The sequence below is a fragment of the Portunus trituberculatus genome, chromosome 12, assembly GCF_017591435.1.
Source record: "Portunus trituberculatus isolate SZX2019 chromosome 12, ASM1759143v1, whole genome shotgun sequence".
NCBI classification, from domain to species: domain Eukaryota; kingdom Metazoa; phylum Arthropoda; class Malacostraca; order Decapoda; family Portunidae; genus Portunus; species Portunus trituberculatus.
In genome coordinates, this window is record NC_059266.1 from 782,304 (window position 1) to 800,247 (window position 17,944).

At 37.7% G+C, this 17,944-nt stretch overlaps 1 protein-coding gene across 1 annotated transcript; it reads left to right on the top strand.

Moving 5' to 3' along the window:
- Positions 1 to 748: 748 nt before the first annotated feature.
- LOC123502917 (motile sperm domain-containing protein 2-like) lies at positions 749 to 17,607 on the top strand. Its single transcript, XM_045252204.1, is given in 11 exon segments — positions 749 to 940; positions 2,065 to 2,298; positions 8,764 to 8,941; positions 9,858 to 10,021; positions 10,417 to 10,631; positions 11,338 to 11,419; positions 12,147 to 12,259; positions 12,451 to 12,460; positions 12,463 to 12,647; positions 13,489 to 13,617; positions 14,102 to 17,607. Coding segments are annotated over 11 exon segments (1,569 nt in total). The 5' UTR covers positions 749 to 882; the 3' UTR covers positions 14,303 to 17,607.
- The last annotated feature ends 337 nt before the right edge of the window (positions 17,608 to 17,944 follow it).

The following is a 17,944-nucleotide window of genomic DNA, read 5'->3' on the forward strand; positions in this document are numbered from 1 at the left end:
ATCTTGGTTTGAACCGCGCGGGACAAACCACTAGTGTGAATAGGACCTAGGAATGGTAATAGGTCACAAGGGGAAATCAAAGAAAAATACGAAATTGAAATAAAGTTGAAATGAAAAAATTAAAAATATCACATTGCAGTGTATGTGTGTGTGTGTGTGTGTGTGTGTGTGTGTGTGTGTGTGGTCGAATGCGCTCTGAATCAGCTGATCAGGTCGAGGCAGCGGTGAGTGAGGGAGTGATTACAGCCACTGCTCACTGCTGCCGCCTACTGCTGTTCCACCTGGCGCTGCTGTTGGGCGCTGCTTCCCCACACCCCCCAATGATAAGATAACCAGCGGGGCTTATCTGTGAAGGCAGTGCAGTGTGCTGTGTGTAGTGGCGAGCTGAACACTGCACAGGACGAGTGACTGTGAGTGTCTGGGGTGCTGTGGTTGTGTACTGTTGGAACTCTACCGTGGTATAAGTCGAGTGATGGGAACGCAGAACTCTTGATACATTTTTGCGTTTCTGTTGTAGAAGGGCTGCGTGTGTTGCCTTCTAATTCCGTGTTTTAAGGAAATGGAAGTCATAGATATCAAAAGCGCAAGAAACACGTATTTATTTAAGTTAATGTGCCTTTTATTTATTTATTATTTTTTTTTATGACATTTCACGTAATGTGTTTCCCCTTGACACTACAACACAGTCCCTTCCACAAATTTCTCTCTCTCTCTCTCTCTCTCTCTCTCTCTCTCTCTCTCTCTCCACATATTTTTCAGTATTGTGGTTAAATATACCGGCCTTATCTCATGATTGTTATAACCACCACTTTATTCCCTCTTCCCATTCAGACAAGGGGGACACAGTGAGAGACAGACAGATAGTTTCCAGGATAGAGGTGAATGCTACCCAACCCTAATGAAAGATTGACTCTTCTTACCCTGCCACTGTCCAACCCATGTAAAAGTGACAGTCTGTTCAGAAATCTAACCTAACCTAACAAAGGGGAGGGTGTTGCATGGTCTGGGTGAAATACTTATGCTGATTGTTATACCAGTCTTTTGGGTGCTAAATTTCAATGAACTACCATGTTTCAGAGACAGTGGTGTAAAAGTGAGGGTTTTTTAGAATTTAATGTGGCTTCGATGAAATGTAAAGTTACGCTAATTGTTGTATCAGTCTTTTTGCTGGTGATTTTGAATGAATGACCATGTTTCAGCATAGTTGATTTAACAGTAAAGGAGTTTTCAGAATTGAACTTAACCAGGTCAGTCTTCATTCCCTCTTAAACTAAGATACTATTTTGTCTCAGGAATCTATCAGCATTCCTGGGAACAATCTTCGTAATTTCTTGTTGGGAAATGCGCGGAAGCTATTGCATACTATGCCAGCATGAACAACAGACGAACATACGCTCATAACTTAACACCAGCTGGATAGTGCATTAAAGCAGTCAGTTTACATTCATTATTGATAACTTCTGTATTTCCATCTTCCTATGACCTGAACTTATTTAAGAGGGAGGTTTCAGGGCATTTATCTCACTCTTTTGCCGTAACTGCTCCAGGACTGGCATCTAAGTAGGCCTTTCTGTTTAATTGTTTTGTTACCCATGGCTCGATTTCCCATCTTACATGAAAGAAAAAAAAGAAAGGGTAAAGTTTAGGTTAGCAGTGGTTCAAAATTGTCAGCATACTGTATCTTATATTGTATGAAACGTCGTTACTTGTATGAAAGAATGTGAAAGTAATTTTGTCAACTTCTTGCTGTCACAATGTCATCCATCCTTTTTAACTTTCCCTTTCCATCTGCTTCACTGTCAACCACTCATTACCTTGTTTGCTGTTTCATTTTTCCTTTCATATAAGTTGTACCCTGTCTTATCTTTGATTTTAAGGAGTATTGCCCCAAACCTAACCTAATGCAACTAAGCCAAACCTTACCTAACCTAATGGAACCAAATCAAAACAAACCAAATGCAATCTAATCCAACTTAACCTAATCTCACTCAATGTAATCCAGCCTAACTCAACCAAACGAAACAAAACCTTAATGAACCTCTCTCTCTTTCTTCCTCCACATAGCCACCATGTCCGCCATACCCCCTGAGCCCACCAAAGCAGAGATAGATCAACTCCGTGCCGCTGCCATACAGAAGATCGAGGCAGGAGGACCTTTTGACCCCCAGGATGTACGGCGGATTCGCTCAGATGACAAGTACATGCGTCGCTTCCTCATGCACCACGACAATGACCAGAAGCTGTCCCTGGAGATGGTGATGGACACACTCAAGTGGCGACATGAGAATCAGTGCAATGGTGAGTGTGTTTGAGTTCAGTAAGTGTTGTTGGATTTGATTTGGTTGAGTTTCCCTTTGATTTTGATTTTTGTACCAGTTTTCTTTTATCTTTTTTATTGTATTTTCTTTCTTTTGTACCAATTTTCTTTCTTTATCTTTTTTTATTATGGTGTATTTTTTTTTTTTTTCTTTACGTTTTCTTATCTCAGGTTTAGTTTCATTTTCCTCAATATTAATTTTGTCATCTTTTCACATCTCTCAGTATACTTTTGTGTGTCTGGTCAGTGTCTTCCGCATGTGTTGTGTTTTTTGGGGTGGGTGCTTAAGTGTGGTATGTATTCTCCTTTGTACATCCGACCTTCTTGACCTTCGCTGTGATTCCCCAGCATGCTAATCTTATCTCACCTTCTCCACAGCTCAAATTTGTCTGTCAGCGCTGCCTTTACTCTGTCCTGTGTGTGTCTATGATTATCATCTCCCTATGTGATTAGCAGCATCTCTTTAGATATTACTCTCTCACACACAAACACACAGACACAAACAAAAAATAAACAGAATACAGAATAGATCAGTAAATAAAAAAGATAAGATAAATAGATATACCAACACTTGAAGAGAGAATACAGAGGAGATTAAAAGATGAATTATTACACACACATACATACATGAATAAAAATACACAAACACACAGAAACAAATATCCACAAAATTGAATAAATATAGGTATGAAGATAGAATATTATAAGCCTTGCTCAAACCCTGTGATATACAAATTGCCAAGTTCAAACAAAAGATAAATAAATAGAATAAAGGATAGATAAGTAAACAAGAAGACAAGATAAATAGAAATACGTACCAGCACTTGAAGAAAGAATAGAGAAAAAAAAGATGTGATTATGATACGGATAGGTAGATCTGAGATAGAAAAGATGAATTATTAGAGGTTCAAAGGCTGGATGTTTGACAGAATGGAAGGAAAGTCTAGGAAGAGAAGAGATTTGAAATATACAGGTACAGTTTTTATCAATGAAAAAATGTGGGAGATTAGAAGAGATGATATAATTATGATATGGACAGGTAGAATTGAGGTAGGAAAGTTGAATTATTGCAAGAGAGAGAATGGAAAGAAAGTCAAAGAAGTGAAGAGATTTGAAGTAAACAGGTACAGTTTCTATCAGTGAAAAAAAATATGTGGGAGATCAGAAGATGTGATGTAATTATGATATGGACAGGTAGAATTGAGGTAGAAAGTTGAATTATTGCAAGAGAGAATGGAAAGAAAGTCAAGGAAGTGGTGATATTTGAAGTATACAGCTACAGTTTCTATCATTGAAAAAAAAAAAAAAATGTGGGAGATCAGAATAGGTGATATAATTATGATATATGGACAGGTAGAATTGAGATGGAGAAGTTAAATTATTACAAGAGAAAATGGAAGAAAAATCAGTGGAGATAGTTAAAGTATACAGGTGGAGTTTCTATCACCAAAATACAGTTATGTGTGAGAAATTAGGAGAGATGATAGGGGTAAAGAATGTTCATCAAGGGAAGATAAAGATAACACTGAACAAATATAGATATGGAGACGGCTGAATGAGATTAGTTAGTTTCATAATACGTCAAAACAAGAGTAAGATTAATATACATATACTTGGTAGTTTAATAATGGTTGTGAGATTCGTTTACTGATGTTTTAAGACTATATATATATATATTTTTTTTTTTTCTTATGAGGATTATTTTATTGCTTATTTATTGTATTCTTTCTTTATTCGTATCATGTTTAGCCCCTTCAATACTGGGACACATTTTTTTACCTTGAGATTTGTTTATGATTAGACCATTTTATTTACATTAAGAAGGGTCTATGGAGGTCTGAAGATTAATGGCCACAGTCTTCACTATTTTAATCCCCCATGTAAGTTTCTCAAGCTGTATAAAATCACCAAATAGTAACCAAAATTAATGTGAAATTGCATCATGGTTACTGAAGGTCTTTGTTTATTTCTATTTATTCATTTTACATCATATATTTCATCTTCTCCCTTCCTTTTATTCTCTATTGTGCCATCATATACATACAAACATTGTTATTATTTCAACACCTTATCTGCATTATTTTCAATATGTTATAGTGATAATCATCAGTATTTCCACCACTCCCTGCCTGCTTCTGTATTCCAACTTCCTACAACTTGACTTCTTTTAAGAGGGAGGTCTCAAGACATTTGTCCTTGACCTTTGGCTAACTCTTTTGTTCTTTAAGGGCCTTTTTATTTATTTATTTATTTATTTTTTTTTTTTTTTTTTTTTTTTTTTTTTTCCTTGGCTGGCATCCCCTCTTGCATAGAAACAAATTAAACAAGGATTTTGCACCTTATCTGAGAAAAATTTCCATGAAACCCAACAAAACATTTTCAATATTAATCAACATTTTAAACCTCCATATCCTGTATCATGTCTCCTGAATTCTTCCTGCCAGATTTTTGAGGTCGTCAACAGTTCGGACCCATTCATCAGCATGTTACACTTTCCCATAGCATTCTGTTCCCATAACCTTGATAGCAACTCACTTAACATTATCAATACTAATTATAGCTGTGATGAGTCGGATACACTGCCACACTCCTTCTACTATGACTTTCTCCCTCAATCTCAAGTCCTCTCATCTGCTATCATCCTTACAAAACCTTAACTCAGTTACTATCAACACTCCCTGCCTACTTCTGTATTTCTGTATTTTTATTCTGTAATTTTTGTTCCCTTTGGCCAGATTTCTCCTCTTACATAAGAAAAATTACAGTTCTAGTCAGGAGTTGGGTAATCAGTCATATAACTTCCACTATGTTCAGCTTTCTCTCTCAAACTCAAGTCTTCTCATCTGCTGACAGTCTTACAAAACGTGACAGCTGATAGATTCTTAGACCAGGATGTAACATTAAGGAAAGCAATCAAAGATAACAGATTCATAGATGAGAGGACTCAACATCAATCCCTTGACTGTTATTTGGTACACCTTTCCTTAATTACCAATCACTCAGATACCTTTACTTATTCAATAACTCCCTTCAATCTTGAAACTGGTTAGAAATTCCAAAACCTATTCTTTTTAATCCCTCACTCTCGATGTTTATTAAGATTCCATGCATTGCTTTTTGGTAATGTTGTTTTGTATCACAGTGAAAGGATTAACCCCCTCATTACTGGGACGCATTTTTACCATGAGTTTTGAGTATTATTAGACAATTTCATTTGTATTAGGAAGGGTCTGTGGAAGATCAGAAGATTAATGGCTAGGGTCTTCACTATTTTGATCACCACGTTTCTGTAGCTGTATAAAATTGCTACATAGTCAGCAGAATGAATATAAAAACCTGTCATGGTAGTGAAAGGGTTAAAGAAAGCACCAAAACTTGATAAATAAACTCATTCATTAGGAAGTAACATTAAGAAAGCAATAAACATGGTAGAAATCCTTTAGGTTACTTGACGTGTGACCAGTATTCCATCACAAAGTGTAATAGTAGCCCCTCCAATCTCTGCCAACATCACTGCTCCTATCATTCACTCTCACACTTGTCCTTGATCAACACCACGGACTCACTATCACATAATAAACCACTTGTCTTCCCTCATCTTTCACATCACCTGCCAACCAAACCACTTCTCAATGTCCCCCATTAAGTAATGGTAATATTTAACCAGATTCTTATATAAACCCTAATTCTGCATTATAGTTTCACCCAAGTCTTTTTTTTTTTATTATTCAGTTTTAGCTAAGTCTTTCATAACATCCAGTTGTTCATTATAGTTTCACCTGAGTCTTTTGTAGCATTTAACTCTTTATTATAATCCTATCCAAATCTTTCATTCTTTATTATTTTAGTTTTACCAGTTTTTTTTTCATAACATCTAGTCCTTCAATATATTTTCAGCCAAGCCTTTTGTAATACTTCATTCCTCATTATACTTTCTTCTGCACATGTTTTAATATTAACCCTTTGAGTGTTATTTGGTACACCTTTCCTTAATTACCAATCACTCTCTGACAGCTTTACTATAACCACGTCCAATCTTCAAACTGGATAGAAATTGCAAACTATTCTTTACTCTGTCAAACCAATAATTTCCTCACCATACTCATCCTCCCACAAGACAGTCAGCTTCTGCTCTGTCTAACCCTATCACGGCTGTCCTGTTAGGGCTATGTCTTCTGAGAGATTGATTGAGAAGAGCTTAGTAAGATTTGTACAAATCATTCTCTTTACTGTCCTTTGCTATTCCTACAGAAGTCTTGGTGGTAATATGTGAAGCAATATTTGTATGTAGGTTTGTGTGTGTGTTTGTTTGGCATATTGATCGATTGGGAAGACATTAATAAGATCCTTCTTTTTATTTTTTTATTATTAGTTACTCTCTTTACCGTCTTTGTTGTTTCTATAGAGGTCTTGGTGGTAACGAATCTGTATGTAAGCTTATGTGTTTGTGTGTGTTTCTACATACATATTCAAATTTTCATCTTATTTATTATACTTCAATGTAATAAGTGAAATATCTTGATCCTTCGTGTGTGTGTATTTACCTAGTTGTATTTTACAGGAGTGGAGCCTATGCTGGTGTTGTCCCGTCTCTGTATCTCACAGTGTCTAATTTTCTCTTAAAGTCGTGTATAGACTTTGCACACACCACCTCTCTGTCCAGTCCGTTCCATATATCTATCACTCTATGGGGGAAGCTGTTTTTCTTGAAGTCTCTTCTGTAGTTGTCTTTTCTGAGTTTTAGTCCATGTCCTCTTGTGTCCCTTCTGTCCCTCTTCAGCAGGTCCATCCTATCAGGAAGCTCCATATTATTCATTATTCTGTAGATGGTCAACAGGTCGCCTCTTTCTCTTCTCTGCTCCAGTGTTGGTAATTCCAGTCTCTCCAGTCTCTCTTCATACGTAAGAGCCGACAAGGTTGGGGCCAGTTTGGTGCTCTTTGTATCCTTTCAATTTTCCTGATATTCCTCCTTGTGTTAGGTGACCAAAGTACTGCTGCATACTCCAGTTGTGGTCTGATCAAGGATACCAATAACTTCTTCACCATATCTTCATCAATATATGAGAATGCAATTCTAATATTTCTCAGTAAGTTGTAGGTCTCACCAACAATTTTATTGATATGTTTATTGGGGGACATTTCTTTTGTTATGAGAACTTCCAGGTCCTTTTCACTTTCCACCTTCTTAATCTTCTCTTCTCCAAGTTTATATTGTCTTGTTATCCTATTTTTGCTCTCTTCCCAAATTCCATTATGCTACATTTCTTAATGTTGAATTCCATCTCCCATCTTTTACTCCATTCCCATAGTCTATCTAAGTCCTGCTGTAGAGTTCTACCATCATCATGCGACCCAACTTGTGTGTATTTACCTAGTTGTAGTTTTACAGGGCCTGGGCTCGTGTGGCCCCGTCTCCATATCTACACTTATCCAATTTTTCTTTAAAACTATGCACACTCGTTGCTGACACCACTTCTTCACTCAAACTGTTCCACGTCTCAACACATCTTTGTGGGAAACTGTGTGTGTGTGTGTGTGTGTGGCTTCCTTTGTTGTGCAGGAAATGTCGGCCTGATTGGCGGAATAGAAAAAGCCGAGTCACACTGCTTTGTATTCAGATCAGCATCCCGCAGCCTCCCTGTGTGTCTCCGGCGGCAAGGAAGAGCCAAGTCACATAGCATTGTATTCAGGTCGTCCCTTAGTAATCCCTTTGTCCATCGCATTGGTGCTTACTCTTTACTCAGGAATATTTGTATTATTGAAAGTTCCATTTTTATTTATTATTTTTCCCAATGAAGTGAAGACAAATTGTTTAGTTTTGTTATTGTGTTATTCTTTTCTTCCTCTTTAATATAAGCTAATGGTATGTATTTTTATTTTCTTTCTCTCCATATCCTTTTTCCTCCTCCTCCTACTCCTCTTCCCCAATATAAGCTAGTTTTCTTATTGTTATTAGGCCATTTGTTTTATTTTACTCCTCTCTATGTCTTTCTTTTCTTCTTCTTCCTCAATACAAGCTAGTTGTCTTATTGTAATATCACTTATTTTATTTAATTCTTCACTCTTGTCCTCCTTTCCTCCTCACCCTGTCTTTCTTAATGTAAATTAGTTTTTTTTTTATATTTGTCTTCTTTTCTTTCTCGTCCTCCACTGAGAGAGAGAGAGAGAGAGAGAGAGAGATTAAGTCATTCAGTTTTGGATCAGTGTCTTTTTATTGTAATTTGATTGTATAGTTGAAGCATTCATGTCCTTACCATATGATTTTTTAGGTATTTTCTCAGGTTGGTAGTCAGTAAAGTATCTATCTATCTAACTATCTATTCATCTATCTATCTTTCCATCTGTCCATCTGTTTGTTTGTCTATCTATGTTGAAATCCATCTCTCCAACCACTAATCCTGTCCCTGAGTAATCTACCAGCCCAGCCTCCTTTCATGTCCCTGCAGCCATCACCAAGGAGTCCATACCCCAGGAATTCTTCGACAAAGGTGCTCTTTTCATCCACAACCGGGACAAGGACGGCTGCAAGATACTCATTTTCTCCGTGCGTCTCCACCAGAAGGGGACACTGGATATGGATCAGCTCAAACGTTTTCTTATCTACTGGCTGGAGCGATTGGAAAGGTGTGTATTCACAGTCGCCTGCTGGTCACCCAGCTACATTACGCCTGCTGGTCACCCAGCCAGCCTGCTACATTAGGGATCGAGCTCAGAGCTCTTCAGGTAGGACTGAGACCACACCACACTCCACACACCGGGAAAGCAGGGCCAAAACCCCTCAAATTACATCCCATACCTTTCTACTGGTAGGTAAATAGGGGCTACACATTAAGAGGCTTGCCCATTTGCCTCACTGCGCCTGTGTGTGTTTTTTTCTCTATCTCTTTCTTCTCATTGTTATACAGAATTTGAGTCAAGCAAAATCCTCATTGTCAGTGATTGGGATAGAACAAGAAATAAAGTAGTTTGAAAGTTAGATTTAAAAAAGAAAGGAAGGAATTGGTTCTCAAATTGAGTGGTGGATTACTGGAATGGACTCTAATCAGGTTGTTGGTGCTGAGTCATGAGGAAGCTTTAAATAAAGATTAGACAGATTTATTGCTGGGAGGTAGAAATAGACAGGTGTTTAATACAGGGATTGCCATGTATAGATCGGGTTGCTTCCTGTACCAGCCCTTGCTTTCTTATGTTCATGCTGTCTTCTATTACACTTTTTTTTTCATATAATTGTGTACTTGTATATCCCTCCATGAAACATTTGAAACATTTTTATCATATATATATATATATATATATATATATATATATATATATATATATATATATATATATATATATATATATATATATATATATATATATATTCATATTGTTATTAATTTTATTTTCTTCGTTGTCCTTCGTTTTCTTTCTATCCCTCCTCAATATTAGCTGGTTTTTCTTATTTTGTCATCTGTCTTCTTTTCTCCCTCCCTGTGTCATTTTTCCTTCTCCACTAAGAAAGATAGTCCGTAAAGTGAGGTCTTTTTTGTGGTTGCAGGGAGGAGAAAGGCGAGTGGATCACCGTGTTCTTTGACATGTGTGACACGGGAATGAAGAACATGGACATGGAGTTTATTCAGTACATGATTAACCTGTTCAAGAGTTACTACCCTTGGGTGCTCAACTACATCATTGTGTTTGAGATGCCCTGGCTCCTCAATGGTAAGCCGACCCTCTACTCTGCCATGATAAATTTCCCCCCGACAAGTATTCACAATTGGTGCGAGTGATATGAGTGTAAGATGAGATACGTCTGTGAGCTGCAATCCATAACGTCATGTTCTAAATGTTTAAAATGTTTCAATTTTTTTTTTTTTTACATTATTTCTTGGGACAGCTTTGCTTGGTTGAGGAGAGTGCAAGTTCAGAATAGAATGTTTTGGATGTATGATTGTCTGTGAAGTGTTTAAAATACTTCACTGGATTATATAACATTATTTCATGGTCAACAATACAAAAGTCCTCAAATCAAGTTTTGGAGAATTTTCTGAGGCATTTTGAAAGTTAAACACATGATGAGAGTGTTGAGGCTGAGCCGTGCACCACAACCCTTGCAGCAATGTGGAAGATCATCAAGACCTGGCTGCCTCCCAAGTCCATCCAGAAGATCAAGTTTGTGGACAAAAAGTCGGTGGGTGAATACGTGGCACCAGACCAGTGCCTGACTAGCTGGGGTGGCACTGACTCCTACCAGTACCACTTTGAGCCTGAGGTGACCTCCTCCCCCACCAGCAGCACCCTGCCCAATGGCGACATTTCTGACAACCGCAAGGTATTTTAAGCGTAAAACATATCAGCTGATCCAAACAGAAGGATATCATTTGATCCTAACATCCTTAACAGAAGCGAGTATACATTATGTACACACACACACACACACACACACACACACACACACACACACACACACACACACACACACACACACAGCGTAGTGTAGTGGTTAGCACGCTCGGCTCACAACTGAGAGGATCTGGGTTTGAGTCCCAGAAAGTGGCGAGGCAAATGGGGAAGCCTCTTAATGTGTTCACCTAGCAGTAAATAGGTACGGGATGTAACTCGAGGGGTTGTGGCCTCGCTTTTCCGGTGTGTGGAGTGTGGTATAGTCTCAGTCCTACCCGAAAATAGGTCTATGAGCTCTGAGCTTGCTCCGTAATGAAGAAGACTGGCTAGGTGACCAGCAGGCGACCGTGGTGGTGAATTACACACACACTATCACTATGTAAGCCTACTCTATATCCCAATTTATAAACCCAAAGCTGATGACCTTCACCTCCACAAAGAACAGTAAAGAAGCATCCTCATCAATAAATTTGTCTAATCTTTTAAAGCTCTCCAATGACTCAGTACTAACAGCTTGATTATTAATCTGATTATTGAGTCCAATCCATCCCATTCATCTACTATGAGAACCAATCACTTCCTATCTCATTTTAAACATAACTTCTTCACACTTGAAACTCCACCTCCCTTTACAGGTCCACTTTGCTGAGGGGAGTGCACCGTCATCACCACTCCGAGGGAAGACTGCATCACGCCGCACAACACCCTCGACTGGTGGTGGGTAGAGGGAGAGGCAGGATGGGAGGAAGGGGTGGGTGTGGAGGGAGAGGCAGGGAGGGAGGGATGAGTGTCTGGATGTCATATGATTCAAGAAACCTTTTTGTTCATCATTGTATATTGTTCTTATCTCAAGTGAGTCCTGTTCCACCATGGGCTGAGGGGGCTTAGTGTGAATTATGGTGTGTGTGTTGTACCTTGTCTGGCCTACCCTGTTTGAGATTGCCTGTTTGGTATATAGGCAAACAGGCAAAGCTCTCCATAATGACCTTCCTTCCATAAATTTCTTGAGAAGGAAAGGAGAATGATGAGGAGAGGAAAAGATGGAATTATAAGGAAAGTAAGATGATGTGGAAGGAAATACATGTATACAGAAAGAGAAATATTGAAGCAAATTTCTCGTAAAGGAAGAGGGAACGGCAAGAAGAAAAGGATGGAACTAGTTATATAAGGAAAGCCAGAAATTTTTAAGGAAGGAGAGGAAATTTCTCGTCTATCTTAGTGAGAAGAAGAAAAGGATGGGATTATTTAATGAAAGCAAGGTGATGTGAAGGAAATATACAGGAAGGGAAGTAATGAGGCAAAGTATGGGAAATTAAATGGGTAATGTTTTCAGTGTGATTGTTTTCACGAGGGATTGTGATGGGCATTGTTTTGGATACCATCTTCTTCCATGAGAGGAATTAACTCAGAAGCAAGTAATGCATTGGTTGTGTGTGTTCGTCAGGTGTGTACGTCGACATTGATCCCGGGGAGGAGCTTGTGTTCAGCAGCTGTCGCATTGGTGTCACTGCCAGCATTCTCCTCACCAACCCCACTGCCAACCCTCTTGCTATTAAGGTGAGACACACACACACACACACACACACACACACACACACACACACACACACACACACACACACACACACACTGTTGCAAAATTTACTCTCCTTTATGTATTATTTCATGTTGATACTTAATATTCCATACACATTATCACACTGAAAAACTCAAATATCTTTCCCCACCACCACCACCACCACCCACAGATCAAGACCACTTCCCTGAAAAGTACCGAGTGAAGCCATCAGTGGGTGTGCTGGAGGGTGAGGGCCAGCTGGAGGTCGGGGTGACGGTGGGGGAGCAGTTGGCACCCTCAGCACTGGTGAGGGACAAGTTTCTGGTGATGGCGGCCCCAGCTCCCTCACTTGACTTGAGCTCCCAGGAAGTGTCTCAGTTGTTCAAGGTAATGGAAGAGAAAGAGCAGGAGGAGGAGGAGGATAATGTGATAATGATGGGTGAAAGCTGGAAGATGCAAAGAAGGAAGGAAAGAGGGATAGAGTGGAGAGTGACAAGAGAGAAAAAAAAAGAAGGATAAGAAAGATATATATATATATATATATATATATATATATATATATATATATATATATATATATATATATATATAGATAGATAGATAGATAAGATAGATATAGATAATATAGATAGATATAGATAATATATATATATATATATATATATATATATATATATATATATATATATATATATGAGAGAGTAGAGAAAGAAGGAATAGATGGAAGAGTAGAGAGGAAAAATAAGGAGAAATATATGGAGGAGTGAAGAGAAAGAGTAAATAATAAAATGAAGAAGGGATAGGAGAGTGGAATGAAAATAAATAAGGAAGTGAAGGAATAGATGGAAGAGTAGAAAGGAAGAAGGAAGATGGGATAGATAGGAGAGTGGAAAGAGAGAATAAGAAGGGAGAGTAAAGGATGAGTGAATAGACAGGAATTGAAAAGGAAAATCAGGGATAGGTGAGGGAATAGAAAGGGAGTACAAGGAGAGGAAATAGGAGATAAGAGAAGGACAGAAAGAGGAAGTGAGGAACAAGGGAAGAATACTGAATAGGAGAGAAATGAAAGAAGATGGGAAAGAAAGGAAGAAAAGTAACAAAGTAAGAAAATAGAGAAAGAAATGAGGAAAAGAAATTAAAAGTTGTAATTTATTTCAGAGAGTGAACAGAAACAAAAACCAAAACACACCACCTTGAACAACTTAACCTTCTAGCCTTTTCCCTACAGAGTGTCAACAAAGAGGACCTGTTTGAGGCTCGGCTTAGGGTTGGGGTGGCAGCGGAGGACACCAACACCTCCTCCCTTGCCTCTCCAACCACACCCTCTGTCTCACTGCCTCCTGAACTGGTCTCTAAGGTGAATAAGTCCTTTGATTGATCTCAATTTGTTGCCATTTTGATATTGAGATTTCTACAGTTTATATTCTTCATGTGGCCATTTTTTTCAACCAACTTTTCTTTTGTATCAATTTTGTAAACCAGTGTCTGTGTCAAATAGTGAACCAGTTTGCCCTTGATTGTGAACCAGTCTCTGCCTTAATTTTGTGAATAAGTTTGCCCTTGATTGTGAACCAGTCTCTACCTTAATTTTGTGAACCAGTTTCTTCCTCATTAGTGAAATAGTCTTTCCCTCAGTATATGAACCAGATGCCTTAATTTGTACACCAGTCCTTCCCTCAATTCTTCGTAAACTAATCTCCTTTTAATTAGTGTACCATTTGCATCATTTTGTAAACCAGTCTCTCAATTTGTCTTTTTCTCAATTCATGAACCAATCGTGCCTTAATTTATGAACCAGTAGCCTCAATTTGTAAACCAATCTCCACCTCACCCCCTCACAGCTGGACCAGTTGCTACAGAGACAGAGCGCTGTGGAGGACCAGCTCAGATCTGCCCGGCGCGTAGTGTTCCTCCTGCTGGCCATGCTTGTCGCAGTCCTGATCTTCCTGGTTATTGCCACAAACAACATGACCTCAACTCTCCTCATGCACTCCGCCGCACTCCACCAGGGGGGCAGGTCGGGTCACGGGGCAGAGTTATAGCGGTCTTGCTGCACCTCACAAGTTTGGTCAGTCTCTGGTCTGTTGCTGGAGGGAGTGTTGCCTCCTTGTCATGTTCCTCAGGCAGGGTTGGATAAGGGTATGTGTGCATAGGGTTTGATGTGTGTTCTTCTTTTCCTTTCTTCCTCTTGTCTCCATTTTCTTTTTTTTTTTTTTCTCCTCCATTCTTCCTTGTCATGGTCTTTCTTCTTGACTGAACTATTGTCTTCCTTCATTTCTTTTCGTTTTACCTCCATCCTTCCTTTCTTTTCTTTCTTTCCTCTTAATTTCTTATTACATTTCATGTTATATTTCATGTTTTCTTATTCTTTTCTCCTTCCTTCTCTTATTTTCTTTCTTCCGTCCTATATTTCTTATATTTTCTCATGATCCTTTTTCCTTTTCCTTTCATACCCTTTAGTTATTATGTGTTCTTATTACCCCTTTCTTTTATTTTCAACTTTTTTTCCTTCTATTATTTCTTTCCTGCTCCTTCCTTTTTCCCTTTTTTTTTTTTTCTTCATGTTTAATCAGTTATTCCTCTTACCATTCATCTGTTCTCACCTCCATCCCTCCCTCATCTATTGACAGACAAGCATAGAAGTGAGAGGCTCAAATGTTATGTACTTAATTACCATCCTTCCCACACCCATCCCTGCCTCCCTCCCTCACTTACTTCCTCATTCCCTATTTGATTAACATGTAACGTGATGTAGAAAGAGTTTTTCTACACATATATGCTATTTAATGAATGTTTCCCACCATATAGTGTGTGTGTGTGTGTGTGTGTGTGTGTGTGTGTGTGTGTGTGTGTGTGTGTGTGTGTGTGTGTGCGCGTGCATGTGTGCGCAACGTTGAAAAGACAAAAGGTAGTGTTACACAAATCTATTTTTGCATCAGCTTAGTCCCAGTCTTTTCATATGGCTTGGCTTGGGAATTTAGAGTATTTGATGTGGCCTTGTCTTGTTACCTTTCATTGTTGTTGTTGTTATTATTATTATTATTATTATTTATTATTATTATTATTATTGCAAATGTGCTTTTTTTTTTTATTTAACTCTACATTCGTATAGAAGAAAAATGTTATATTTCAAAAAGGATATGTGGATTTCTCAAGTTGTGTGGTTATGTGTTTGAAGATTTGTCAGAATATTTAACTTTTTTTTTTTTTTATACTTCATTAATTTCTTTCTCATTATTATTATATCTCCCATACAAATTTTAATAATTTCTCCAGTTCACTTTGTTTTGCAGTGAAATGTTTCAGATGATGTGTCAGGATGTTTGTTTGGTAGCTGCGCAGTGCTTCTTTTTCTTTGTTGTTGTCATTAGTATTATAATTATTATCTGTGTATGAATTTCAGTCAGTTCAAGTGTTGGGGTGAAATGTTACAGTTGACTAGTAAGGAAGCAGCAATGAGGAAGTGAACATATTAAAGCAGTAAGGCATTGAGAATTGTGAGGAGACATTAGTACATTTAACACAGCTAGTCAGAGTTAGTAAGCAAGTTAGTAAGTCTGCAAGTAAGTAATTTGGTTGGTTCAGTTAATCATTCATTTTGTCAGTCACCGAGCAAGTTTTCCTCTTTGTAAGCCAGTCATTGCTAAGTTGTTAGTTTGTCAATTAGTCCATTATTCTGTTAGTCATTCTGTTGGTCCATTAGTTTCTTAGCCAGTCAGTTTCTCAAATTCAATAACTCAGAGAACAGAGTGACATGTCTTCAGTTTTGCATCACTCTCATTCTTTACTCGTTGGACTTTAAAAGAGTTCTTACTCTCTCCATCGTGCTCCTCCAGAATAGAAGTGTGTCCACCGCTGGGACTCAGACAGACCTCACCCACCTATTGGTTCCTCACTGTGTTCTCTTTGGCCATGACACCAACATCCTCATTCATTTCCACTTTCATTTAATCTTCAGTTGCTTCATCAGTCAGTGTTTCATTTATTTGGTGCTTGGATTAAACTTTTATTAATTGTTCTTAAGTAATTTTTTTTTTTTTTTTTCATCTTGCAGTGATAGGTTTCCTAAAGTTTAGTCATCCAATTGCACATTTTTTTGCAATTTTATATTCTGGATCATTACAAACCCTCATGCTTTTCATTTATTCATTATTTTTGTTCACAGAGAAGCATAAAGCCATTCATTGCATACACAAGTTATGCCTACATGTGTATGCTTTCCATGGGGAACAACACTACATAGGTGCACAGTTTACATCTACATGTGTACAGTACTCATCAGCATTCTGGGACGTAGCAAGCTTGAAGTACTTACACAGCATGATTATGTCTACATGTGCATATATATATTTTTCAGTAGTGCACTGAATACACATAGCATGTATACTAGGTTTGGTATACACAGGGTATATTGATATGTGCGCTTCTTCCATTACGTACATACATACAGTGAAGAGTAGTGTTATTTTGTATTCCACGTGTGTGTGTCATGTTAGTTTGATATATGACAGCACACTTCATTCAGTCAGGTAGTCAGTCAGTTGTTCAGATAGTAAGGCAGGCGGGAAGGTTGTCAGTCAGGTGATCGTTGAGTTAGTTGGTGAGAAAGTCAGGCAGGTGATGAGGAAGGAAGGTTGATTGCTAGGTAGACAGATAGCAAGGCAGTTTGTCAGTAATTTATGAGCAAGTCAAGGAAGCATTTAGTCAATCAATGAGGTATTTATCTAGGCTAGGGAGTCAGTCATTTAGTCAGTCTGTCCGGTAGTATTGAGGTAGGTAGACAGTAATTCAGTCAGTCAGGGAGGATACATTACCAGTAAGTCTATAAGTGAATGATATCAACAGTGTGTGATAGAATGGACTCATGATTGGAAGTTTCCTAATGGTGATCTCTCTACTTTTCACCTGTTTAATGCTGAATATGTGCTTCTTCCACCACAAGTACCACCACCACCTCTCTTATCAGTAACACTACTGCCACTACTACTTCTACTATTGCCATCACACTTTCCCTGAGTGTTTAAATGAAAAGGAAGGCAAGTAAATTATGTCTGAGAAAGACAAAAAACTGTGTGTGCTTGCATACCATATATTTAGGTATGTATGCTTGTGTGGATATTCATTTATATGTGACGTTAGCAAGGCCAGTAGCAAACCTTTATGTGTGATAAATGTGTAACACTTATTCCTAACAATATATGAAGAATGGGGGAGTTGATATATTGCAAGTTACGATGTTTGGGGAAATTTTAAAGAGTGTGAATGTCAGAATTTGTTAACACTTGCACATTAAATGTCTACTCTTTTTTTGTACATAAATGCATACATATATATATATATATATATATATATATATATATATATATATATATATATATATATATATATATATATATATATATATATATATATATATATATATATATATATATATATATATATATATATATATATATATATATATATATATATATTATGATAGCAAGAACAGAGGAGAGAGAGAGAGAGAGAGAGAGAGAGAGAGAGAGAGAGAGAGAGAGAGAGAGAGAGAGAGAGAGAGAGAGAGAGAGAGAGGTGCTATTTCACAGTGATGTACTCCGACCAAGGGAATATATATGTATATATATATATATATATATATATATATATATATATATATATATATATATATATATATATATATA